General features: G+C 29.6%; 7 protein-coding genes across 17 annotated transcripts in view; 5 read left to right on the forward strand and 2 right to left on the reverse strand.

Moving 5' to 3' along the window:
• The window catches only part of LOC124952344 (ATP-dependent helicase brm), a 19,841-nt gene extending 3,288 nt beyond the window's left edge, over positions 1-16,553 (reverse strand). Inside the window, exons 1-14 of one of the 6 annotated variants that reach the window (XM_047502060.1) lie at positions 16,039-16,553; positions 15,138-15,453; positions 3,415-4,277; positions 3,268-3,341; positions 2,949-3,192; positions 2,719-2,857; positions 2,474-2,635; positions 2,041-2,382; positions 1,727-1,940; positions 1,391-1,581; positions 1,096-1,253; positions 558-978; positions 324-490; positions 55-246 (exon numbers count right to left, since the gene is read on the reverse strand). In XM_047502060.1, coding sequence (XP_047358016.1) covers positions 55-246; positions 324-490; positions 558-978; positions 1,096-1,253; positions 1,391-1,581; positions 1,727-1,940; positions 2,041-2,382; positions 2,474-2,635; positions 2,719-2,857; positions 2,949-3,192; positions 3,268-3,341; positions 3,415-4,277; positions 15,138-15,413 — 3,443 coding nt within the window. In that variant the 5' untranslated portion in view covers positions 15,414-15,453; positions 16,039-16,553. Of the gene's footprint in view, positions 1-54; positions 247-323; positions 491-557; positions 979-1,095; positions 1,254-1,390; positions 1,582-1,726; positions 1,941-2,040; positions 2,383-2,473; positions 2,636-2,718; positions 2,858-2,948; positions 3,193-3,267; positions 3,342-3,414; positions 4,278-4,468; positions 5,337-11,871; positions 12,114-15,137; positions 15,454-15,554; positions 15,692-15,931 lie in introns of those variants that run through there. The other 5 variants (XM_047502058.1, XM_047502059.1, XM_047502061.1 and 2 more) reach the window with 5 other exon arrangements.
• On the forward strand, positions 5,830-8,385 carry LOC124952354 (inositol monophosphatase 2-like). The gene is made up of 5 exons (XM_047502079.1): positions 5,830-6,026; positions 6,580-6,716; positions 6,876-7,138; positions 7,264-7,521; positions 7,643-8,385. The coding sequence occupies exons 1-5, from the start codon at positions 5,958-5,960 to the stop codon at positions 7,777-7,779; spliced, it is 864 nt and encodes a 287-aa protein (XP_047358035.1). The 5' UTR covers positions 5,830-5,957; the 3' UTR covers positions 7,780-8,385.
• LOC124952353 (inositol monophosphatase 2-like) lies at positions 8,211-10,716 on the forward strand. Of its 2 annotated transcripts, XM_047502077.1 has the most exons (7): positions 8,211-8,349; positions 8,458-8,616; positions 8,685-8,818; positions 8,890-9,149; positions 9,297-9,402; positions 9,492-9,643; positions 9,766-10,716. In XM_047502077.1, exons 2-7 carry the CDS (start codon positions 8,548-8,550, stop codon positions 9,891-9,893), a joined length of 849 nt encoding a protein of 282 aa, XP_047358033.1. In that variant the 5' UTR covers positions 8,211-8,349; positions 8,458-8,547; the 3' UTR covers positions 9,894-10,716. The 2 variants fall into 2 exon arrangements, with proteins under 2 accessions (XP_047358033.1, XP_047358032.1); XM_047502076.1 differs by lacking the exon at positions 8,211-8,349 and having other exon boundaries at positions 8,418-8,616.
• On the forward strand, positions 12,484-15,546 carry LOC124952355 (inositol monophosphatase 1-like). 2 transcript variants are annotated; one of them, XM_047502080.1, is made up of 7 exons: positions 12,484-13,125; positions 13,239-13,409; positions 13,598-13,731; positions 13,818-14,077; positions 14,238-14,343; positions 14,421-14,572; positions 14,656-15,546. In XM_047502080.1, exons 2-7 carry the CDS (start codon positions 13,350-13,352, stop codon positions 14,775-14,777), a joined length of 834 nt encoding a protein of 277 aa, XP_047358036.1. In that variant the 5' UTR covers positions 12,484-13,125; positions 13,239-13,349; the 3' UTR covers positions 14,778-15,546. The 2 variants fall into 2 exon arrangements, with proteins under 2 accessions (XP_047358036.1, XP_047358037.1); XM_047502081.1 differs by having other exon boundaries at positions 13,244-13,409.
• Positions 15,836-17,566, forward strand: LOC124952356 (NADH dehydrogenase [ubiquinone] 1 beta subcomplex subunit 8, mitochondrial). 2 transcript variants are annotated; one of them, XM_047502082.1, is made up of 5 exons: positions 15,836-16,096; positions 16,573-16,689; positions 16,894-17,123; positions 17,193-17,351; positions 17,429-17,566. In XM_047502082.1, exons 1-5 carry the CDS (start codon positions 15,982-15,984, stop codon positions 17,486-17,488), a joined length of 681 nt encoding a protein of 226 aa, XP_047358038.1. In that variant the 5' UTR covers positions 15,836-15,981; the 3' UTR covers positions 17,489-17,566. The 2 variants fall into 2 exon arrangements, with proteins under 2 accessions (XP_047358038.1, XP_047358039.1); XM_047502083.1 differs by having other exon boundaries at positions 15,868-16,017.
• Positions 17,429-20,753, forward strand: LOC124952348 (THO complex subunit 5 homolog). 3 transcript variants are annotated; one of them, XM_047502069.1, is made up of 11 exons: positions 17,429-17,535; positions 18,019-18,156; positions 18,250-18,464; positions 18,543-18,618; positions 18,741-18,926; positions 19,008-19,140; positions 19,202-19,441; positions 19,506-19,608; positions 19,705-19,906; positions 19,980-20,274; positions 20,363-20,753. In XM_047502069.1, the coding sequence occupies exons 2-11, from the start codon at positions 18,115-18,117 to the stop codon at positions 20,677-20,679; spliced, it is 1,809 nt and encodes a 602-aa protein (XP_047358025.1). In that variant the 5' UTR covers positions 17,429-17,535; positions 18,019-18,114; the 3' UTR covers positions 20,680-20,753. The 3 variants fall into 3 exon arrangements, with proteins under 3 accessions (XP_047358025.1, XP_047358026.1, XP_047358024.1); XM_047502070.1 differs by lacking the exon at positions 17,429-17,535 and adding an exon at positions 17,633-17,946 and having other exon boundaries at positions 19,980-20,279; positions 20,363-20,534; XM_047502068.1 differs by lacking the exon at positions 17,429-17,535 and adding an exon at positions 17,635-17,946.
• LOC124952352 (dynein regulatory complex subunit 2) lies at positions 19,657-22,733 on the reverse strand. Its single transcript, XM_047502075.1, has 6 exons — positions 22,467-22,733; positions 22,113-22,365; positions 21,782-22,005; positions 21,298-21,690; positions 21,086-21,226; positions 19,657-20,977 (listed from the first exon to the last, which is right to left on the reverse strand). Exons 1-6 carry the CDS (start codon positions 22,605-22,607, stop codon positions 20,783-20,785), a joined length of 1,347 nt encoding a protein of 448 aa, XP_047358031.1. The 5' UTR covers positions 22,608-22,733; the 3' UTR covers positions 19,657-20,782.
• Between the last annotated feature and the right edge of the window lie 92 nt (positions 22,734-22,825).

The following is a 22,825-nucleotide window of genomic DNA, read 5'->3' on the forward strand; positions in this document are numbered from 1 at the left end:
AATGTAATAAACAAATATATAATCATCATTATAATATAATTGTTAGGTACATACCCAGTGATAACTCCAGATCCTTGTGTGCCAACGTGTTCGCAATATTTTTCTTCGATAGCTTGAAACATGAAAGGATGATTACATAATTTTCTCAATTGTACAATAGTATTCATTAAAGCCTTAGCACCACCCTTGCCCTGTTTGCCTTTCTCCGAACCATCTGTCAATAGAACTCCTTTACTCTGCATATGTCTAAAATAAATTCCTGTGTTAGAAAAAGTAAAAAGAAAATATAATATTATTAGAATGAAATTCGAGTGAATATTTACTTGTAAAGTACTTTCTGAAGTCCAGACATGTCACATTTAATAATGTATTCAACTTTATCAGGTAACTGCGATTCGACTTCTTTTTTCAAACGTCTCAATAAGAACGGTCGTAAAACTTTGTGTAAACGGCGAATAATCAAAATAGTTTCTTCCTCGTTTAGTTCAACCTGTGATCGCATAACATTGTTTCGGAGTTGTTTTGCAAAACTAAATAATAAATCGTAATTTATTTACCTTTTCACCAGTAGTTGCAAATGGTGCATTAAACCATTGTTCAAACGTACTACAAGATTTAAATATTGAAGGCAATAAGAAATTCAATAAAGCCCATAACTCAGGTAGCTTATTCTGTAATGGTGTACCAGTTAACAAAAGCCTATGAGGAGCTAAATAATGTGTATTTAACACTTGTGTTAATTTGCAATGATGATTTTTCATTCTGTGACCCTCATCGATAATCATATATTTCCATTGCAACTTTGCTAAGACACCCTTATCCTTGATAACATATTCGTATGTTGTCAATAGGACATTAAACTTAGTTGCTCTCATTTGAGATTGAATGGCACGTCTACCAGCTGGTGATCCTTTATAAGATACCACAACTACACTAGGTGCCCATTTCTCGAATTCAAGAACCCAATTTGAAAGTGTACTAAAAAAACAAAAAAACAAAAATAAGAAATATTACAATATTAAATAATCATAAACAAAATATTTAATGATAAAAGATTTATGGGAATAAAAAAATTATTATATTTATTTTTCTTACGATAATGGAACAATGATCAAAAATGGCCCATTGACTTTCTTTTTCTCCATTAGATATGTGACTAAAGCTATAGTTTGAATTGTTTTACCAAGACCCATCTCGTCCGCCAAAATACCATTAAGATTATTATTAAATAGTGATACCAACCACTCCAAACCCTAAAATAATTCATATTCATTATAGAAACTATTAATTATTAAATATTATCAAAATAATATAAAATATATAATTCTTTTTCTCTCTCAATCTCTCCCTCCCCCACCCCTCTCTATCTTTTTCTCTATCTTTCTCTTACTTTAATCTGATATTCTTTCAATTTTCCGTTAACCATAATTGAAGCTTGTTCTGTAACGACTTCGTGAACAGTATGTGCAATACTATAATATGTTTGTTCTTCTGTTTTATATTCATCATCTTCGACTTTGGCTTTGTGTATCGTCTTTTTCACTTTTTCTTCTTCAGAATCACCCATTGGTTTTTCTTTATCTAGTGATATAAAAATAAAAGATTTGATATTAGTATATCGTTTATTTATAATGAACATTTAAAATAAAAAAAAAATATGTGTATATATATATATATATATATATATATATATATATATATATATATATATCAAATTTATTCTCACTCTCATCTTCCTCATCTTCATCGTCGTCTTCGCTTTCAGAATCGATTGGTTCCCAACCAGGATGAGCTTCTAAAAATGCAGAAAGTTGACTCATCAACGGTGCTTCATCACCAGTTAAAGTACGACCGGTTGCTACTTCGATAACGCCAACGCGAGTATCATCGCTGGGACTACCATCTTCGTTAATTTCACCATCCTGAAGTTTCTTCTTCTTCTAGAAATATTAAAATTCAAATAATGAAAATTTTATGAGTTAAAAAAGTCAGGAAAAAAAAAGAAAAAGAAAAATATTCTTTCCGTACGTTTACACAAACCTTTTTACGTTTCTGCTCTTCAACTTGCTTTCTCTTTTGTTCTATTTTATGTTGTTTCACCATTTCTGTAAGATTACTAATATATTCATCAGTTTGGGATAAAAGGAAAGCTAAACGTTTGTCTTTCTTTTGATCGATCAATTTTCTATATCCCTCTTCGTCCTCAGCCATAAGACGACGCATACGCTCCTTTTCAATACGTTCTTGTTCTTTCTTTTGTTCACGTTCAGCATTGGCGTGATAGTTGAGTACAGCTTTATTGAGTCTAGCCAATTTAGCGACATTATTCCTATGAAATTCTTTAAAATCTTTACCATGTTGAAGTACTGAGCTAAGAAATTCCTGAAAAGAAAATAAAATGACGTAAGGATTTAAAGATATTACTATCGTAATATCATTTATTTTCTTTTTAACTTTAATAATTAAAGCTTACTTGATGCTTTTGTCTACGTTTACGTTCAGCTTCCAACTTCTGTTGCTTTTCTAATTTTTCTGTGGCTCTTGCTTCTCTTAATCCTTGCTTTTTCGTACGTTTGTAAGCCTTTACATTAACAGCTGTTTCCAAAGTCGTATCCTTTCGAGTACATGCTATTATCTATGTAGAACAACGATAAAATTAGTTAACTCATATTTAATGTATAAAATGACTATATATATTTTATGTTATAATAACTCTACCTCAGATCTAAGTTGTCGTTGAAAATTGAGTACCCTCAGCATACGTAATTCTATCTGGACTTGAATACGTAGATCTTCGGGCATATTTGTTGGCAAGTTACTTAGTTGTTCCATTCTTAATGCAATACGAGCCGCAACTCTGTTATGTAAAGATCACGAATAACATGTTTAGTAGCCATTACTAACAGTAAAGTATATCATTTGTTACAAACATAATTCCTAGCTTTTACCTATTCTCTCGTTCTTGCAAAATTAATAATGGATCCAATCCCACCGGTTTTGGAACACTCGTAACTCTATTAGTTTTAGCACCTTGCTGAGGTGGCTGTTGCTGTTGAGGTGTTTGACAACCTGGTCTTGGAGCACCTGCAGGACCTATTACATTAGGACCTGGAATTTGTGGTCCTGGAGTAGTTGTCGGTCCTTGAGATGGATCCATAGGACGTTGTGTTATACCTGGAGGTGGAGCTCCGCCTATTTGTATTAAAGAAGAATAAAGAATTGACAGTTAGTAAATAGATTTTAATATATTATAGTTTATATATTTACCTTGAACAGCAAGTGCTAATTGTTGTGATAAAGGCTGATTCCTTGCTAATATACGATATGCCATGATTTGTACTCTGTAAATAATAATGATAAAAATGTTTAATCGTATTAAAAGAATGAAATAAAAAAGATATCAATAAACTGTACCGTAGTTGTTGTAACTGTTGAGCACTAAATGTTTGTTTCTCTCCCATGCTACTTCCTTGACGAGCTCTTAGCGCTAGTAATTGCGAATATCGTGGATCTTCCTGAAGACCTTTTTCTTCCATAGAATCTATAGCTTTTTGTAAAGCATTCAGATTTTCTTGACCAGAACCAGGTGGGCCTGTAGGACCACTAGGCCCAATATGGCCAGGTCCAGTTTGACTCATTTGATTTACTGGTGCACCTGGTCCCATTGGACCTGAACTTCCAGGAACAATTTGTCCTTGATTTGACGTATTGGGACCTATCTGATTGGAGTTCGGTTGTCCACCGAGTCCATTTGGTCCCATTTGACCACTAGCAACTGCATGACTCATTTGACTGGCTGGTCCTCCTGGGCCCATCTGATTACTTGGCCCATTGGGTCCTAGTTGATTTGCTGGCCCACTTTGAGACATCTGATTACTAGGTACCATTTGTCCTGGCCCCAATTGCGGTCCACCAGGACCCCCGCCGGGTCCCATTTGACCAGGTCCAGAAGGTCCATTCCCAGGCCCCATTGGACCACCGGGGCCAGTAGGTCCATTACCTGGACCCATTTGTCCACCAGGACTACTTCCAGGTCCCATTTGGGTGCCTGGGCCACTTCCTGGTCCTAATTGACCCATTTGATTAGCAGGACCACTTTGACTCATTTGATTACCAGGCCCCATTTGTCCTCCAGGTCCAATTTGATTACTTGGACTGTTTCCAACAGGCCTTCCACTCTGAGGCCCATTAGGACCTATTTGACCAGGTACCATCGATCCAACCGGTCCCTGCTGAGGGTTTGGTCCCTGGCCTACTGGACCAGATCCACCTTGATTCTAAAAATCAAATTAATCATAATCAATTATATTATGTTTAGAATATAAATTTATAAATAACAATTCATATTACTCATATATGTTCGTGATATTCATGTACATGTAATATTAGATATGTTATACCATGTGTGTGACATAAAATTTTTTACCAAAAAATAAAAGGAAATACTTTATTTTAAAAAAATGTATACCTTAACTTAACAGTTACCTCATGCAATAAATGTTTGCTTCTTGATATCTAGATTCTTATATCTTTACTGTTAGATCTATATTATTGCAGGTATTATCATCCATCCGTTACGAATTCGTTTCTTTCACATTTTTTTTTCTTTTTTTTTTTTTTTTTTTTTTTTTTTTTTTTTTTTTTTTTCTTTCTTTTCTTTGTTTGTTCATCGATCAGTTCTATTTTTTGTTTTTTCCTCAAGATAATACACCAAGGAAAAAGTGATAAAATGTTGAAATAGACAATACCTTTTCTATAATTTATTTCTTAAGCGTTAAATGAAAAACTAAAGGATGTCATTATGAACAATGACAAATTTTTTTAATATATTTAATATCCCAACAAATACATATAATTAAGATCGACAAAACTGATCAGCGTACTTTCAACTAGTTATTCATAATACGACGTATACTAACAAGATTAATCGAAAGACAAAAAGATAAAGGACGACGATGACAAATCGTCCACGTGAAGGTCCAAGTAAACATATAGTAGCGAATATACATGCGAACAATAAGACGAACACGCGATTACACGTGCTTAACTTGTGACTAACACATACATACACACACCATTATTTTATTATATATTAAACGTTTTATGTATAGAAGAACGATAGATCATGGCTTGTTCACGCCCCAAACCGAACGAAATCACGTTCATGGAGCATGCAAGGCATCCGGTGTACATGTACACAAGTGGAACTCAACGATATATCCAGGACTTCACGTAACAAATATTTCTCCATAAATACGACATGATTACATTAAACATCGAAAAATAATTACTTCTTTTGTTTTTTTTTTTTTTTTTTTTCGATGAAAGAATTTATTATAATAATTGTCCATTTATTATTATTATTATTATTATTATTATTATTATTATTATTATTATTATTATTATTATTATTATTATTATTATTATTTATTGATTAATTTGATATCGTTGATAATTAATTATTAATCTAAATGTTTAAGTGAAATAACTTTTCCCATAGTCAATAATCAATGTCCATAGAAGTTATTAAAAATCATACGTATACAATAGCTTATTTCTAATCTTTTTCTAACGGCTAGGATAAAAGAGAAAAGAGAAAATAAAAATATAATTCTCTAATCTATCTAGGCTTTATTCTATCAATAATATCGTCAAGTAGAAAAGAATTCCACTGGCATTTAATATTCCTATTATGTCGATCAGATGCAAGCACATAGTGGTATTGGTGGTGGTGGTGGTGGTGGTGGTGGTGGTGGTAGTAGTAGTGGTGGTAGTGGTGGTTGTTTAGCTGGAGGGGTAAAGGGGCGCAAGTATACCATAAAACAGAGCTTCCTTCAACGACTCGCTATTACAACCAAGACAGATCGTGATAGTAGTTGGTCGAAATTTGTTCGAGATAAAAAATTAAAAGTAAACGCTAACTTGAATTTTATCAATTTAAATTAGTGATACATACGATGGTCGATCAAGAGGAACTCGATCGTATTTACGATTACGTTTTGAAACTTACTATCGAATCAGGAAAGGTAATTATAGAAATTTTATCGTGATTTACAAAAAAAGAATTTTTGATAAAAATATTTGCCCTTTAAATTCAACTATGAGGACAATTAATTATTTTATAATATTATTATTGCGATTATAATCAATTATGGATTTCAATGATCACAAATTTGTATCATTTAAAATTAATAAAAGTATAATGTCAATTGCTATCTAGTGACCAATATTCATTCAAGGTCAAGTTACATTGATCCAATGAATTAACTACTTTTCAATGAATCTTCTTCTTCTTCATCTTCTTCTTCTTCTTCAAATAATTCCATCTTGAATAATATACGCATGTCATAATTTGTCATACGTTCTACCTTCCACATAAGATTATATGCTTATCATTATCGCGTTTATTCAATCAAATTATTATCATAACTATGGTCTTCCAAATTTATCGCGTAGAATTTATCGCATATATTTCACAGAATAATTAATAAAATCAAAAGATTGTATTACGTGTATCGTGTTATATAATATAATAACTTTTATGAAATATAATAACGTTTCCTTTTTTTTTTGTATTAGGTAATACGAGAGGCCATTGATAGATCTAATAAAAAGATCGAAACGAAAGCTGCCGATTGGGATTTGGTAACCGAATACGATAGAAAGGTTGAAAAAATTTTGATCGACAATCTTACCAAAGAATTTCCAAAGCACAAGTTAGTATATGCTATAGTATAATATAATATGGTATATAAAAGGAATTCAATTGATTGATAGGGGGAAAAAAAAATCATTCTTCAAATAGACACAATTGTAGGTATAAATGAATTAATTTTGATAATTATATTTATCATTATGTATTATCATGTTTGTAGATTTATCGGTGAGGAAACAGTCTCAATAACGAAATCTATACCAGAACTGACAGATGCACCCACGTGGATCATCGATCCGATCGATGGAACGACCAATTTCGTTCATTCTTTTCCCTTTACTTGCATATCGATCGCTTTGTCCGTGAACAAAGAGCTCCAATTGGGAATCGTATATAATCCCGCGTTAGAACAATTGTTTACGGCTAAGAAAGGTCACGGTGCATTTTTAAATGGCAAACCTATAAAATGTTCGAATATAAAAGGTATGAAAAAAAAAAAAAAAAAAAGAAAAAAAAAATCTTTTTTCTATTGCAATCTTAAAGAAAGATTTATATAATCCAAAGAACTCCTTTATTATTTTAATTAATAAATTACTAATAATTGACAGATTTGGAACATTCTTTGCTATGTTTGGAAGCTTCATTTGCAGCAATAGAAGATATCAGAGATATCGTCTTTGGTAGACTCGAAGCATTCGTTACGGTAGCTCATGGTATAAGAACAATGGGTTCAGCAGCCTTGTCGCTTTGTTATGTGGCTATGGGTGCTATAGAAGGTTATCATTCAGACAATCTAATGCCTTGGGATATAGCAGCAGGTGTGTTAATTATCCAAGAAGCTGGTGGTACAGTCATCGATACAAATGGTATTTATATAAAATAAAAGATAATTATCATTCTTTAATTTCAATTTAACAATGAAGTTATATATTTAACGAAATTTCTAGCTAATTGTTTTCTTGTTTTTTTTTTCCTGTTACATATTAGGTGGAGAATTAAAAATAATAGCTCCAAAGATAGTGGCAGTTGGTAATACAAAGTTAGGCAATGATTTAGTCAAACTGATCAAGCATGCGGATTCTAAGACCCATCTAAGAAGATCTATACTTAAGGCCACAACGTAATACTTTCGAATTTGTACGCGAACAAGATAATAGAATTATCACCTTTTCTTAAATAACGATAATTGTTAAAATGACTGCTATCTTGCCAAAGTCTTACTAGTTTATAAAGAGCAGCGAGACTGTTCTATTCGATTTATTGATAACTATTGTATTTTATCGTAAAGTGTTATCATAGTTTAAAAAAAAAAAAGAAATATATATATATATGTGTGTGTGTCTGTGTATGTGTACATATATGCACATATACACATTGCAAAAATTCAATCAAGAAAGCAGGTAATAATTTAAATAAGTGTTCTACTTATTAAGAAATAATGTTAAAACTCGATAAAAAATAATCTAAAGATCTACATTTTGTATGAAACAAAACAAAAAAAAAGAAAAGATCAATCTTACCATAAATAAATGAATAATATACAAACGTTTCGAAGGTAGTTTTAGGCTGACCAACTGATGACAATCGATCTATCGACAGTCCGAAAGTATTTTTAAATCATTGATCGTTTCAAACCCGAACTTCAGGAACGTCGCGTCGCTCGATTTAATTACCCAAGCGTACACGTAAAATAGGTTTGTAATAAAGACAATTCAAAAAAAAAAAAAAAAGAAAGTATCACAATTAATCAGAATTCATCTTAAATGTGGAAATCCATTTACCGACGCCATCTTCGGAATCAGATATCATTGCTTAAGAAGATAAGAACGAAGCAGACATCTCGCATATCTAATCGAACAGTCACTCTAACGAAAGTCTCTTTCTCGACAATTATGGCAAATGATCAGGATATTTCGAAATATTTTGAATTCGCAAAAAATCTAACTTTAGAAGCTGGAAAGGTACGTCAACGATAATTAAATGAATACGTACAATATCATGTTCCTTGAATTTATTTTCTTTTTAATAGTTGATTAAAAACGTCGATGATACGGAAAAAGTTGTCGAAACTAAATGGATAGAAAAAGATTTAGTAACAAATTTTGACCACAAAATAGAGGAATTCTTGATCAATGCTCTTAACAAGGAATTTCCTGATCACAAGTGAGTAAAATAAAAATCAAGAATTAGAGTTATATGGATAATGTTTTATCAAAGCCTTCTCGATAACACAGATTCATCGGGGAAGAAACAATTGGCCTATCAATATTACCAGAATTGACTGATTCACCAACATGGTTAATCGATCCGATCGACGGTACAGTTAATTTCGTACACTCTTTTTCGCAATACTGCATCTCGGTTGGTTTAGCGATATGTAAGGAAATAGTCCTAGGAATAATTTACAATCCTATTAATTGCGAACTATATACGGCAAAAAAAGGCCAAGGTGCATTTCTAAATGAAAAACCTATTCAAGTGTCCAAAGTAACAGGTAAATTATTGCTACTACACACTTTTCTTTTTCTCTTTTTTGAATAATACTTTTAAATAATTCTTTAATTTTTTTGTTTTTTTTTTTTTTCTTTTTTTTTTTTAAATTAGATATATCTTTTCTCTATGTATTCTTATTTTGATTTAGAACTGAAGAAGAGTTTATTGGCGTTTGAAGTGGGGAGTTTGCGAATGTACAAAAACCGTGACATCGCTTTGGGTAGATTCTTGGCTTTATTCGAAGCATCCCAAGCGTGAGTTAAAGTAATAATAATCGGTAAAAATTAAAAATCAGCATATCTAATAAAAACGATTTAAAAATCTTTATCGGTCATTTTTTTAGTATCAGAAACGTAGGCTCGGCTGCGTTATCGATGGCATATGTGGCTAAAGGCGTAATCGATTGCTTTCAAATGGATGGTCTTCAACCTTGGGACGTGGCAGCAGGAATGATTATAGTTAGTGAAGCCGGTGGTACCTTACTAGATTCGAAAGGTATAACAGCGAGTCAAGATATTCAATATTTGTCGTTGACTTTTTTCCTTTTACTTTTTTATTTCTCCTTCCTTTCTTTTTTTTTTTTTTCTTTTTACTAAAGATTTTTACATTCACCTTAGGTGGACCTTTCAATCTAATGAAACCAAACACCGTAGTCGCGTCTACAACGCAATTGGCTTGCGAGATGACGAAACTGATCGTTGATACCGATTTGAAAACCCAAAGAAAAAGACTTCGAAGAACTTGATCGTATTTTTTACTAACATGTATAATATTGTATAAATTAAGATATAATGAAATAATTCTCCTATTTCTAAACATGTAAATGTTCGATTATTAGTTTCATACATCGTAATAATACGTGAAAAAGCTGATAAAAGAATAAAAAACAATAAATAAATAATTAAATAAAGGATGGTCGAAGATGAAGAATGAGTTCACTGATGAGGGAAAAAAAAGTGACAACAAAAAAAAAATCTCAACGTGAAATCGTCGCACGTGATAGGTCACGAGGTACAATTAGATATGAAATTTATTCTACGTGAACGGTATTACGTAAATTTTAATAATATTGAATCAAGATAGAATCAATTTATCCTTTCCTATATTTAATTCCTCAATTAGCTTGATAAACATTTCGTAGGCTTACGTTGTATTTTGTTTTAAATACACAATAATCTTAAAGTGTTATCGGTAAAATTATTTAAGGCTACTCACATGTACCGAATGTAATTAAAATTATCGTTGCTCATCAACAATATTATCTTGTTATAACAAACACAATTAGATCTACTACATTATTAGTATTATTAAAAAATATACATTTGCATGAGAACATTTTCATACAACATCGAGATGAGATAAGATCAAAGATAAGATCATTCAGCATGAAATTAGAAAAATTATGTTTAATCAATGAATCGTCATCATCATCTCGAATCTTACTTTTATACCCACTCCAAGAGAATCATTAGTAAGAAGCATAAGAAACAGAACATTGTAACGAAGACAGTCTACCTTGAAGCCTTTTCATAAGCCGATCGTAAACGAGTTATTCTACACTACGTTAAGATTGAAAAGATTCAACTAAGAAAATGGCACGACAAGTCGAAGATGAATATTACGAAGTAGCATTGAATCTCATTCAAGAATGTGCAAAGGTAAGTTTCAATGAACAAAACTTAAAACTTTGATAAGGATATTACTTTTGAAGTATCGATCAAACTCATCAATCTATAAAATATCTTATCTCTAATTATTGTCACGAATAAACAATTACTTGACGTTACGTTGTTCAAAAAGATTCTGAAAGATGCCATTAACGGTTCTAAAAGCATAAATGAAAAGCTAGGCGATTGGGATCTCGTAACTGAATATGACAAAAAGATAGAAGACATTATTATTGGTAAATTGAAGAATTTATATCCAAGTCATAGGTAAATGAGTTATTAATAATTATCAAGCAATACCATTAACTAATTAACAAGTTATCATAAATAATTATTCATATCTTATGTCTTAGATTTATTGCAGAGGAATCAACTGGACAGATATTACCTGAATTGACTAATGATCCTACCTGGATCATTGATCCCATTGACGGTACACTTAATTTTATACACGGATTCCCTCATACATGCGTCGTTATTGGATTAGCCGTTAAAAAGGAAATGGTATTGGGTATAGTTTACAATCCAATCCACGAACAATTATTTACAGCTCGTAAGGATAAAGGAGCGTTTTTAAATGGAAAACGTATTAAAGTATCGAAAATTCAAGGTGAGCCAAATAAATGAAAGAAAGAGAGAGAGAAAATATTTGAGACAATACGTGGTTCCTAAAGAAGAGATTTTTAAGAAATAAATTTTATCTTGTCAGACATATCGAAAGCTTTGATCTGCATAGAATCTGGTTTTATAAAGATTGATCATATGAGAGAAAAAACTGTCGAAAGAATTCAAGCTATTGCACGGGTAGCACAAGGGTAAGATAAATAAACGAATAAACGAATTATAACACACACACACGCGCGCGCACACATATACAAACACTGGTACGTTTAAACAAATTCATATTAATAATAATAATAATAATAATAATAATAATAATAAAAAAAAAAGAAAAAAAACTTGATCTTATCAGATAGATATTATTGTTTCGAGAGAAAAAAATAAAAAAAATAAAGTTAAAATAATTAATTAAAAAATAATGAAAAAAAAATTTACCCATTTTCCAAATGACCGAATATTTCTACAACGTTGACCTTGCCTGATATTCTGATCTACTTCTTTAAAGTGTTCGCACTCTTGGTGTGGCGGCTTTAACACTCTGCTATGTCGCTTTGGGGATAGTGGAAGGTTATTACATCGAAGGTCCTGGAATTTCCACTTGGGATATCGCGGCAGCATCCTTGATTATCACCGAAGCAGGTGGTATAGTAGTTGATCGCGTAACAGGTAATCTACGTCTTTTTAAAGTTTTAAATTGACATAAAACCGTTCGATATTTAATAATGGAAAGTTTTAAAACCAGCACTTTAATTTCTCAAGAAAACGATTATTTAAAAAAATTAATAATAATAATAATAATAATGATAATAATAATAATAATAATAATAATAATAATGATGATGATAATGATAATAATAATAATAATTTAAAACTTTTATACAGGTGAGAAAATCGATATTATGAAACCACGAGCAATCGGTGCTTGCAACGAAAAGATCGCGAAGGAATTCGTTAGAATAATACGCGAAGCCGATGAAAAAGTGTCCTTGAGAAATAAATAATAATATAAGAATATATCTCGTTCTGTAATTTATGTATGTATAATGTTATGAATCAATTAAACATAAGGTAGCTCTTAAATATTCGTTTATTATCGAATATCCTTGTCAATTATTTTCTTTTTTATTTTTTCCCTTAAGAAAATAAACGAGAAGAGAGACGAGACTAATAAGTTCGTAAATCTCGTAACCCACATGACTGCCATAAATATAATCCTTCGTTATATACTGTCGCAGATATGATTGTAGATAATTTGATTATTGTTTCTTATACGTATACATTATGATACCTTTGTACATAAATACGTTGATCAAAAGTGAGATAAAAGTATAAAAATTCCCAAGGCAAAGGAAAAAAAGAAAAAGAAAAAAAAAGAAAAAAGAAAAAGAAAAAGAGAGAGAGAAAGAGAGAGAGAGAGAGAGAGAAAAAAGAACATCGTTCTAGGAAATACCATTCACATTACTCGAATGACGTGATAGGGAAAATGGCACGCTAACTAAATACTTGGAAAAAGAATGAATGAGAATAGTGGAAATTCAGATGTGAACGTGATCTATTATATTCGAGTGAAGAGATCCCGATATTTTAATATTTCGAGTTAGTTCGAGCGAAAAGGAACATCTTTGTAACACATTAAAATCACATTAACATTATAAATAACGTTATATGTGTGTATATGCGTGTGCATGTGTATGTGTTTATACACGATTTACAATACGTACTTTAGTCGAAAGTAACGTTTTATATTAATTCCACACTCATACTTCTTTCTCTTTTACATATTAACTGCACTTGCTCGCTAGATCAGGCAAGGTTTCTTCGTTCGTTTAAGGCATCGTTGTCGATCAAGTCAGAGTGTTTGTGGGAGTGTCAATATTAATCAAGTGTTCTAACAGTCACGAAGCAGAAGCGAGATGATCGATATAGACGAATGTTATAATTCAGCGAGTGAATTAGTTATGTTAGCAGGCGAGGTAAGTGAAAATATTTTTGTTGGAAATATATATATAAATTATGAAAAACGAAATAAAAATCGTACTATTAATAGTCATGGTCACGCTAATCCTCACTAATATGTAGAATAATATATTTATTCAGTATGAAACGTGTAATATATAAAAACATATTTCACTATCATTTATATTATTCGTCTGATTTTTAGATAATACAAAATTCTATCAACAAAAAGAAAACTACTCAATGTAAAAGTATTGATTGGGATCTTGTTACTGAGTATGACCATAAGATAGAAAATGAAATAATCAAACAATTAACTCAAAAATTTCCATCTCATAAGTATGTTTGATTAATGATTAATAACAATCTATAAAGAGAGAGAGATAGAGAGAGAAAGAGAGAGATAATACATCTTTAATTTTCAGATTTATTGGAGAAGAAAGCGTAGCAAAGGATGGATTACCAAAATTGACAAACGATCCAACATGGATAATAGATCCTATAGATGGCACTACAAATTTTGTACATCAATTTCCACATACGTGCATTTCCTTAGCTCTTTTAATAAATAAAAAAGCAGAGATAGGAATAGTTTATAATCCTATCATGAAACAATTTTTTTCTGCGAAAAGAAACTGTGGAGCATTCCTTAATGGAAAACCGATACAGACATCTCATATACAAAGTAACAACGATTACTTATTATTATTATATTTAAAAATTATTTTCTATATAGAGATCAAAATTAGAATAAATAATTTTTGCTATAATATATTATCTATAATGTATTATATAAGATAATATATTTTTGATAAAAGATATTAAGACTTATACAATGTTTCTAGATTTATCTGAAGCATTAGTTGCTATGGAACCATGGCTCGCCAAAGACAGAACATATTTAGTCAGTGTATATACTAGAATGCATGCTTTAATTCAAGGAACCCATGGGTAAATACATAAAAGAATTAAATATATTATTTAATATTATATCTTATTAATAATTATTAATATTTTCTTATTTGTAGAATACGATCATTAGGAACTGCAGCACTTACATTATGTTATGTTGCAATGGGTGCTGTTGAAGCATATCATATTGAAGGAATAGATGCTTGGGATGTAGCCGCAGGCAAATTAATAATAGAAGAAGCAGGAGGAATTGTGATAAGTACAAATGGTATACAATAAGCAAAAATCTTTCATTTGTTGAATTATAAAAGTATGTGTAATCATGATATTAAATTAGTCTTATTTTTATAGGCGATGAATTAGACCTAATGATTCCAAAAGTTATAGCAGCTTGCAATCAATCCATTGCAGAGCAACTTGTTGAACTTTTTAAAGAAGCAGATTTAAAATCTATTAACAAAAATTTGTATTAAATATAAGTATATATATTTAGTTAAGAAATAGTATTTTATATTTTATGAATTGTATTATATATTTGTTTAACGATAAATAAGAATTATTTTATATTTTCTATCTTATTAAATATTTTTAATAGTTAATTATAGCAATCATTTGAATACCATCAGTAGCATTTATTCCATCAATATATGAATGTAATTATCATATTTTCTTGTAATATACAAATAATATTATATAATAATATAATATTATATAATATAATATAATAGTATATTTGTAATATACAAAAAGAAACAAAAAAAAATATAAAAAAGAAACATTGTATATGTCACACAAATCACAATATTTTATAAGAAATGATAAGAATTAAATACCTGAGGACCCATATTGGGTGGCATTTGCTGTGGATGAGGTGGATAATTTTGTTGTTGTGATGGTGGTTGTTGTGGAGGTTGTGACATAGGAGGACCTCCTGGCGGCATTGGTGGCCCACCTTGATATCCTTGCGTTGGACTATGTGGATGATGTTGTGGCGGACCCATAGGACTGCCTTGAGGATTAGATGGAGATGGAGCTTGCTGTGGAGGACCCATTGGACTTGGAGCTTGTGGCGGTGGCATAGGAGATGATTGCGGCGATGGACTCGCCATATTGCTACAGTCAGACTCCAGCTTACTCAATAATTATGTCCTACACAAATGTCATGTTAAATTAATAATTTAAATTATATATTATAATTATACTTTGTTTGAAATAATAAAGTATCAATTTCTATTTTATTAATCTATTGCCTTGTTTCTACGATAACAATCTCCAAAAAGTAAATTTCTGGGTAAATTTTATATTTAAATATATTCAATGATAGTTATTTTAAATTCTATTTGCATTACGCGCGTAACTAATTATCACTGCACTTTCTTGCCAAATAAATATCCAACAAGCTACTGTAAAAAAAAAACTGTTAATACCAACACAACAAACGTGCACACAATAATTTATTTATATTCTCCAATAATCATAAAAAACAAACATAACCAATAAAGCCGCTTCGAATTCGTATAAATTCTGAATAAATCGACAGAGTATTAAAACTTGAATATTCTTTTCGTTTGTCGTAATTTCATCGAACCTTTCGCAGGCTTATAATTACATGTTGAATTTAACGTACCGTTTATAAGACCAGCTTAAAATGACGAGAAAAAAACACAAAGAACTCCAATGATCCTAGAACAAATCTTCCCAGTTTTTCTACGGGTAATTATCCAAAAATATTACACTGTATCCAGAAACACTGATGAATGCAAGCAACCGGCCATCTTGATTTCAAGCTTCCGTAAGGCTAGTCATTGAGTCATAATGTCGCCCATTTCTTCAGGTTATTCGATTTTGTAAACTTTTTTAGACTTTTATCTAATATTCCTACCTTTTCCAAAATGATCTTTTAAGAAACGCCGTTAAAAATATAAAATAAAATGCCGATGGAATTGTCACAAATTGATTTTTAATAACGTAAAGAACGTTCGCATGACAACGATCGTTTCGTGATAGAACGACCGTAGAGTAATGGTCATTCGACATGATAAATTTAATTATAATTGAATCGCGACGATGATTACATATTCCATTATATAAAACGAACAAAAAATTGAGCAACGATAAAATAAATATTCAAGATCAATTCATAATTGTTCTATTGATATATGTAAATATTTTCAATCAAGCTTAACGTCTGCGTGACAAAGAGTTCATGCACACATACACACACGCACGCGCCTGCTTCGATCCTTCGACTGCATTTAACCATTTCAGGTTGTAAAGCTTCTGTAAAAATGGTTCTCATTAAAAATTGTATGACATTAACAAGAACTATATTATTATCGAGAAATAACGTAAATTTACATGTTAAAGTTAATTATAGTCAAGACAGTGAGTATCATAATGTTAATCTTAGTCTTAATAATTTAATAGGTTATTATTTTATTATATAAGTTATTATTTATCTAAAAACTTATTCTTATTATTTCTATGTTTTATAATGATATTATGAATATAAACATGCCATCATATTGTGTATTACATTTTTTAAATTAATTGTTATCCTTTTTATATTTATTTTATTTTTCCCTTAAGTAAAGCCATATCTCTACAAGTGGAGAGCTAAACAAAATGTGCCAACAACAGAAAAAGAAATGAAGGATGTAGCTGAAAAATATAATTTACATCCACGGGAATATAAAGCTTATGAACCGGATGGATTTGGATATGGTGATTATCCAAAACTTCCATATATAGGAGCTGATGCGAGAGATTCAAATTATCCCTGGGATTTTCCTGAATTCAAGAGAAATTTTAATGAATCGGTAATTATTAAAGTGGAATTGAAACTTTTCAAATTTTATAGACTTTTATATTAATATCATATTTCTTAGATACATATTGAGGAAGATCAAATAGGAGAAGATCGTTATGCTGCTGGAGTTCGAACTCCACTATCAGGTTTAGAAGTAGTTCTGATGTTTGTTGGTACAATGACAATTTTAGGAATTTTTTATTGGATTTTTGAGTATTATCCTTGGTTCCAATGTGTGGTAAGCTCCTTAATATAAAAATGATCTATATCTATCACATATTATTTATAAATATATTTATGATTTTTTTTTTCTAGATGGAGAAACAATACCCTAAAGCTGGTGTAACACATTATACCTTCGAATCACTACGTTAATTATAAAATATAAAATATTACAATGCTTTGTAGATGTCATAAATGATGTATGTATAAAAAATATATTTATGAAATTCATCATTTATATTCATATTTATTAATATTTAATGAAAATATTTCTGTTATATAAGAAATGCAGAATTTTATCAATGATCTGCATAAAATAAGTAAAATAGCATATAGTTTTACTTCTCGATACTAGTTCGTCAATGACATTTAGCGCCCTCAGTGACTAAATTTTAAAACTTGTATGTAATATTTGTGCGGTCATTGACGAGATTTATCGTTAATTATACGATTTTTATTCGTGATACTTTGTAAGAATCATTTTAAGACTAAAGTGATGTTGTATAAATTATAAAATGGGTAAAGAAAATGATACAGATAATTCAAAAAAAAGGAGAAAATCTATTAGTACTAGTACTATAACGTGGCTAAAAGATGGAGATATGTATAAGGTTAATTTGTATTCTGTTTATCAAAAACAATATTTAAAAGACAAAGTTTTAATATAAAATTTTATTGTGTAGACAATAATCACCAATGAAGAAAAAGAAGCCTTGGATAGATCATCTGAAAGTGATTCGCAATGCTTCTTAAACACTTGTGAAAATATTCGTAAAGCTATGAGTAAAATAGCGAAGTTAAAAGCTAGCAGTGATCCAAATGTATACATATTAATTTATTGAAGAATTTTTGTTTTTTTTTAAATATTATTAATTGATATATAATATATCGTATACACAAAAATAATATTTCAGGCTGAGGACGAAGTACACGAATTACAAATTCAAACGTCATTAGCATTTATCGAATTAAAGAAACTTAATAGAATGGAAAAGTTTCGTACCAAATATGCTCGAGATTCTTTAGTCACAGCAAAAAGTAGTGTGGATAGCAAACATTTACATTTACAGAATTTATTGTACGAAGTCATGCACTTAAAAAAAGAAGTTATCAAATGTCTCCAATTTAAGTATGTTTTTATATTCTTTGTAGCGATTTTGATACGTTATAAAAATATAAAATAAAACTTACATTTTTTGCTTTTTAGATCTAAGGATGAATTGATACAACTTGTATCGGAAGAAGAATTTTATAAAGAAGCACCTGAAAGCATTTGTAGACCTGTATGAAAAAAAAAAAAAAAAAAAAAAAAAAGATAAAAGAAAAACAAAATATGCAAAATTTATATTGTAAACATTTAATATTAGATTTGTTTCTTTTTAATTAATGATTATATTTATCTCAGGAAATAACAAAAGTAAATCCACATCAATTAAGATTAGCTCGTCTTGAATGGGAATTGACTCAACGAAAACAGCTAGCTGCTTTATGTGATGAATTAACAGAAAGCAAAAAAGCAGTTACAGTTGATATGGAATCCAAACAAACTAGATTGGACAACCTTGCACCACAACTTCTGACCATACTAGAAGTAATTTTTTTATATTCTAATATACTTTCATTCTATTATGTATATATATGTGTGTATATATTTATAAATATATTTATTCAGGCAAGTAAACCATTGCAAGAAAGCCTTGGTCTTCCATTAGATAAAGTTAGACAAGAACATCAAAAAGCAGCTTTGCTTGCATCACCGTTATATGTACTTTATGCAAAAGCAACGGCATATCGAGATGCATATGGTATGTTCAGCATTATATATTTATAATTTATTTTTCCAATATTAATCAATTATTTTTTTAGATAATACATTAATCATAAAAGTTGAAGGAGATGAGGATGAAGCAAAGCGTACAAATAATCAAGATGGATTGCAAGAATCTGATTCAGATCCTGAAACTCAATTAGAGAATATTGTAGAAGAGACACCTGTACACAAAAAAAGACATCATAGATTATCTAGAGAAGCTAGACAAGAGGAAAAAAGATTAAAACTATTGCAGAGACATCCTTTAAATGTAACACTTGTCATTTCATTGAAAAGTAAGTTATTTTATAAAATACTAGATATAATTTAGAAGATATAAAAATGAGTGTTCATTTTCAGGTGAAACCAAATTAACATTACAATTCTTTTATATGATACATCTAAAAGTCGTTACAGTAGAATCTAAACTCGAAACAGATGTTTCTGGAGGAATTAGTGCTGGGTAATTTTAATTTTATAATACTACTTATTACATATAATTATGTATCTATATCGACAAAATTCTTTTTTTTTTTTTTTTTTTTTTTTTTTACAACAGAGATATGCTTGTATCAGAATCAGTTCTTCGTGAATTATATCCCAATGATCTGGGTATAGAAAGCCCAAATCCTGCCAATCATTACCAATTAGCACGTCACAATTTAGGACTATTTTCAACATTAGGATTAGGTATTCCTTATAGATGGGCTCAAAGAATGGCTGGGTTGCACTTTATTTCAGCTAACCCTCATGATCAAAAAGTAAATAGCTTTTATACTTTATGTTAAATGCAAATGTTCTTAGCAATTTTTTCACATAATATTTAATTTACAGCTTACTGTTCAAGAATCAACACAAGATAGCGTTGTAAGTGTTCTGAAAGAAATAAAAAGACGAGTAAAAGCACGATTAGAATTATGTAGAGAAATTCGTCGATTGGAATCAGGAAACTTACCTATATTTGTAAATACTGTTGATCCATTGCCACAAAAAATCACTACCATATTATATAGATTTACTACAATGACATGGAAAAATTACTCAAATTATGCAAACGTACCCATATGTCGAGAAGGATTGGTATCAGCTGTTGATATATTTTATGAAGCTGTATTACGTCGTGGAAGCAGTATAGTATTTTTTTTCTTTTTTTTAAATAAATTTATTTAACTTAATTATAAAAAAAAAGAATATATTAAATATGAAATCTTTTCTAGGTGAACTTATCGCTAGAATTGCTATAAAACCGGATTATCCAAAGGTAGCTGCATTATTTAGCATAAGCATAAGTCCTATGGTCCCTGCATCTGCAGATATATTAAGAGACATTGAACGTGAAGTAAACGTTATGTGGACAAAACCACCCACCATATCAGCACAATTACAACGTTTAAGAGCGTGTTTCGATATATATTTGGAAACAGAAAGTATGGCACCTAAAGAAAAAATCTTTTTTCATCCTGTCAAAGGTCGTACCCGTGCAAGACCTTACAAATATTTGACCTTAGGAGGAGGAATATTTACTCATCGTTAATGATTGCAGTATAAAATATTTTTCGATTATTTTGTTCTATAAATATTAATATAAAAAAAGAATTTTTATCAAAATCTTTTGAATTACTTTATTTGCATTCTACTTATATAGCAATTGATGTAATTGGTAATGTAGTCTCCATCCTGGAGACACTGATGAGGTAATTACGTAACATATATCTTAAATGTTTGTTTTCTGCTGACAATTTATTACATTCTTTCTTCATCGAAATATTTTCGACCTTTATATGATTATAACGCAACCAAAACTTTTCTAATTTTTGAAATGGTTTAGATACCTGTGTGTGTATATATATATATATATATATTTTATATATATAAAAATTATATAAAATTTAAATTATTAAAATTCTTAAAAATTTATATAATTTTACATAAGCACTCACGCAATACATAGTTGACTCTTCTACGATATCTATGTCAGAAGAAATATACATTTTAATGGACACCGATAAAGGTTCTAATTCTGAACATAATTTCATCAATGATAACAGTGCAAAACCTTTTTTAGTAATTTTTTCCAAATCCTGTAAATGAAGAAAAAATAAAAAAAAAAAAAAATTAATTAATTAAAATAACCGTTAACTTCGTTTCTCACCTTTATGACATTATTACAAACAACACTTAAATTTTTTAACTGTGTAGATTCTAAAATCTGATTAGTTTTAAAATTTTTTCTTATCGCCAATGATTTGTTTCTCATAAATTTCATTTGATATTTCAACTTATTAATGCTAAACTTCCTTTTTTCTAGTAAATTTTCTATTTCATTCTTTATAGTATTAATTGTATTTTGTAATTGTGTATTTAATTTTGGATATTGTGTCATTTCAGTAAAATTAGCATCATCCTGTTCCTTTAAAAATTCATACTGTTTTCTTTTAGTTTCTGTGGTTTTATTATATTCTAACATTATCTCATTTAACTCTTCTGATAAACTTTCTATTTTAATAGAAATTTTGTTTTGAAGTTCTAACATCATATCTTTTCTCTGTAAATAAGAAAGAATATAAAAAATTAATTCAGTAAAATATATAGTCGGTAAATTTAAAAAACTCGAATTATTAATTCTATTTTGTTACCAATGAAATTATATTACAAATATTAATAGCATTTTGTGATCTTGTTTTTGTTAATATTTTTTCCAATTCTATTTTCTCATTTGTAGTAATAACTTTTATTTCTTTACAAGCCCTTTCCATATTTATTTTCAATTTATTTAATTCGATTGTTTCTTCACCTTGAACGCTATGCACTTTATAAATATAATCATCACATAAAGCTCTAAGTTTTTGCGTGTATAATTCTATATGTGTAGAAAAAAAATTCTTTTTTTAAATTTTTGAATAAAAAATATATTTGGAAAAAGGATATTTCAGATATAATATATCTGAAAAATTGCAAGAGTATTACCAATAATTTTATTTATTATTCCAATATGAGCCTCTTGCGATCTTCTATGATCAATATCTGCCATCTTTATTTCTACATGCAATAACTGTACTATTTTATCCTTATTATTTATCATTCTATCAAAGTTTTTCCAAAGATACGTTACATCTTCGTAGAATTCTTTACATTTGATCCGACGAAGAATAAATCGCCACTGTTCATTTATTTTTGCTGTATTTAATCTAGAAAAAGCTTCTTCGCGTTTCAATTTGTTCTAAATAAAAAAAAAAAAATTGTCTTAAATGTCTGTAAAATGAAAATATAAAAAATATTTCATATATGTATATATATAATTTATTGTCGAGAATATGTTACCTTACTAAAAATTGCTACCAATTGTTGTTTACGTCTTTTCGCTTCTAATTCTAATTCTGCACGATGCTGCATATAACGAACACGTTCTTCTTCGCTCATACGAGCAAACTTATTAACTTTACCTTTTCTTTTTAATGGCATTTTTCTTTTATATTAAATTATTTAATATATTTATATCAAATACAAAGGAGATATCTTTTGGTCTAATACGATGTTTGGATATATAAATAATACTTGTTATAATATATAATATATTGTTTTATAAATATAAGTTAAATTTAAAAACTTATATAAAAAATGATTTGCACGATATGTTTTAGTACTGATAAATACGCAATACGTAACTTGTACTACTGTAT

The sequence above is a fragment of the Vespa velutina genome, chromosome 10 (genome assembly GCF_912470025.1).
Source record: "Vespa velutina chromosome 10, iVesVel2.1, whole genome shotgun sequence".
Taxonomy (NCBI): domain Eukaryota; kingdom Metazoa; phylum Arthropoda; class Insecta; order Hymenoptera; family Vespidae; genus Vespa; species Vespa velutina.

Coding starts and splice junctions, on each gene's coding strand:
- LOC124952354 (XM_047502079.1), top strand. CDS start 5,958: ATGGTCGATCAAGAGGAACTCGATCGTATTTACGATTACGTTTTGAAA. Junction 6,027..6,579: donor TTACTATCGAATCAGGAAAG/GTAATTATAGAA, acceptor TTTTTGTATTAG/GTAATACGAGAGGCCATTGA. Junction 7,139..7,263: donor AAAATGTTCGAATATAAAAG/GTATGAAAAAAA, acceptor AATAATTGACAG/ATTTGGAACATTCTTTGCTA.
- LOC124952353 (XM_047502076.1), top strand. CDS start 8,419: ATGTGGAAATCCATTTACCGACGCCATCTTCGGAATCAGATATCATTG. Junction 9,150..9,296: donor TCAAGTGTCCAAAGTAACAG/GTAAATTATTGC, acceptor ATTTTGATTTAG/AACTGAAGAAGAGTTTATTG. Junction 9,403..9,491: donor TTATTCGAAGCATCCCAAGC/GTGAGTTAAAGT, acceptor TCATTTTTTTAG/TATCAGAAACGTAGGCTCGG.
- LOC124952355 (XM_047502080.1), top strand. CDS start 13,350: ATGATCGATATAGACGAATGTTATAATTCAGCGAGTGAATTAGTTATG. Junction 14,344..14,420: donor TTAATTCAAGGAACCCATGG/GTAAATACATAA, acceptor TCTTATTTGTAG/AATACGATCATTAGGAACTG. Junction 14,573..14,655: donor AATTGTGATAAGTACAAATG/GTATACAATAAG, acceptor TTATTTTTATAG/GCGATGAATTAGACCTAATG.
- LOC124952356 (XM_047502082.1), top strand. CDS start 15,982: ATGATCCTAGAACAAATCTTCCCAGTTTTTCTACGGGTAATTATCCAA. Junction 16,097..16,572: donor CATCTTGATTTCAAGCTTCC/GTAAGGCTAGTC, acceptor TAACCATTTCAG/GTTGTAAAGCTTCTGTAAAA. Junction 17,352..17,428: donor ATCCTTGGTTCCAATGTGTG/GTAAGCTCCTTA, acceptor TTTTTTTTCTAG/ATGGAGAAACAATACCCTAA.
- LOC124952348 (XM_047502068.1), top strand. CDS start 17,851: ATGGGTAAAGAAAATGATACAGATAATTCAAAAAAAAGGAGAAAATCT. Junction 18,157..18,249: donor AAGCTAGCAGTGATCCAAAT/GTATACATATTA, acceptor ATAATATTTCAG/GCTGAGGACGAAGTACACGA. Junction 18,619..18,740: donor CTGAAAGCATTTGTAGACCT/GTATGAAAAAAA, acceptor TATTTATCTCAG/GAAATAACAAAAGTAAATCC.
- LOC124952352 (XM_047502075.1), bottom strand. CDS start 22,607: ATGCCATTAAAAAGAAAAGGTAAAGTTAATAAGTTTGCTCGTATGAGC. Junction 22,366..22,466: donor TGGTAGCAATTTTTAGTAAG/GTAACATATTCT, acceptor TTTTTTATTTAG/AACAAATTGAAACGCGAAGA. Junction 21,227..21,297: donor TTTGTAATAATGTCATAAAG/GTGAGAAACGAA, acceptor CTTCATTTACAG/GATTTGGAAAAAATTACTAA.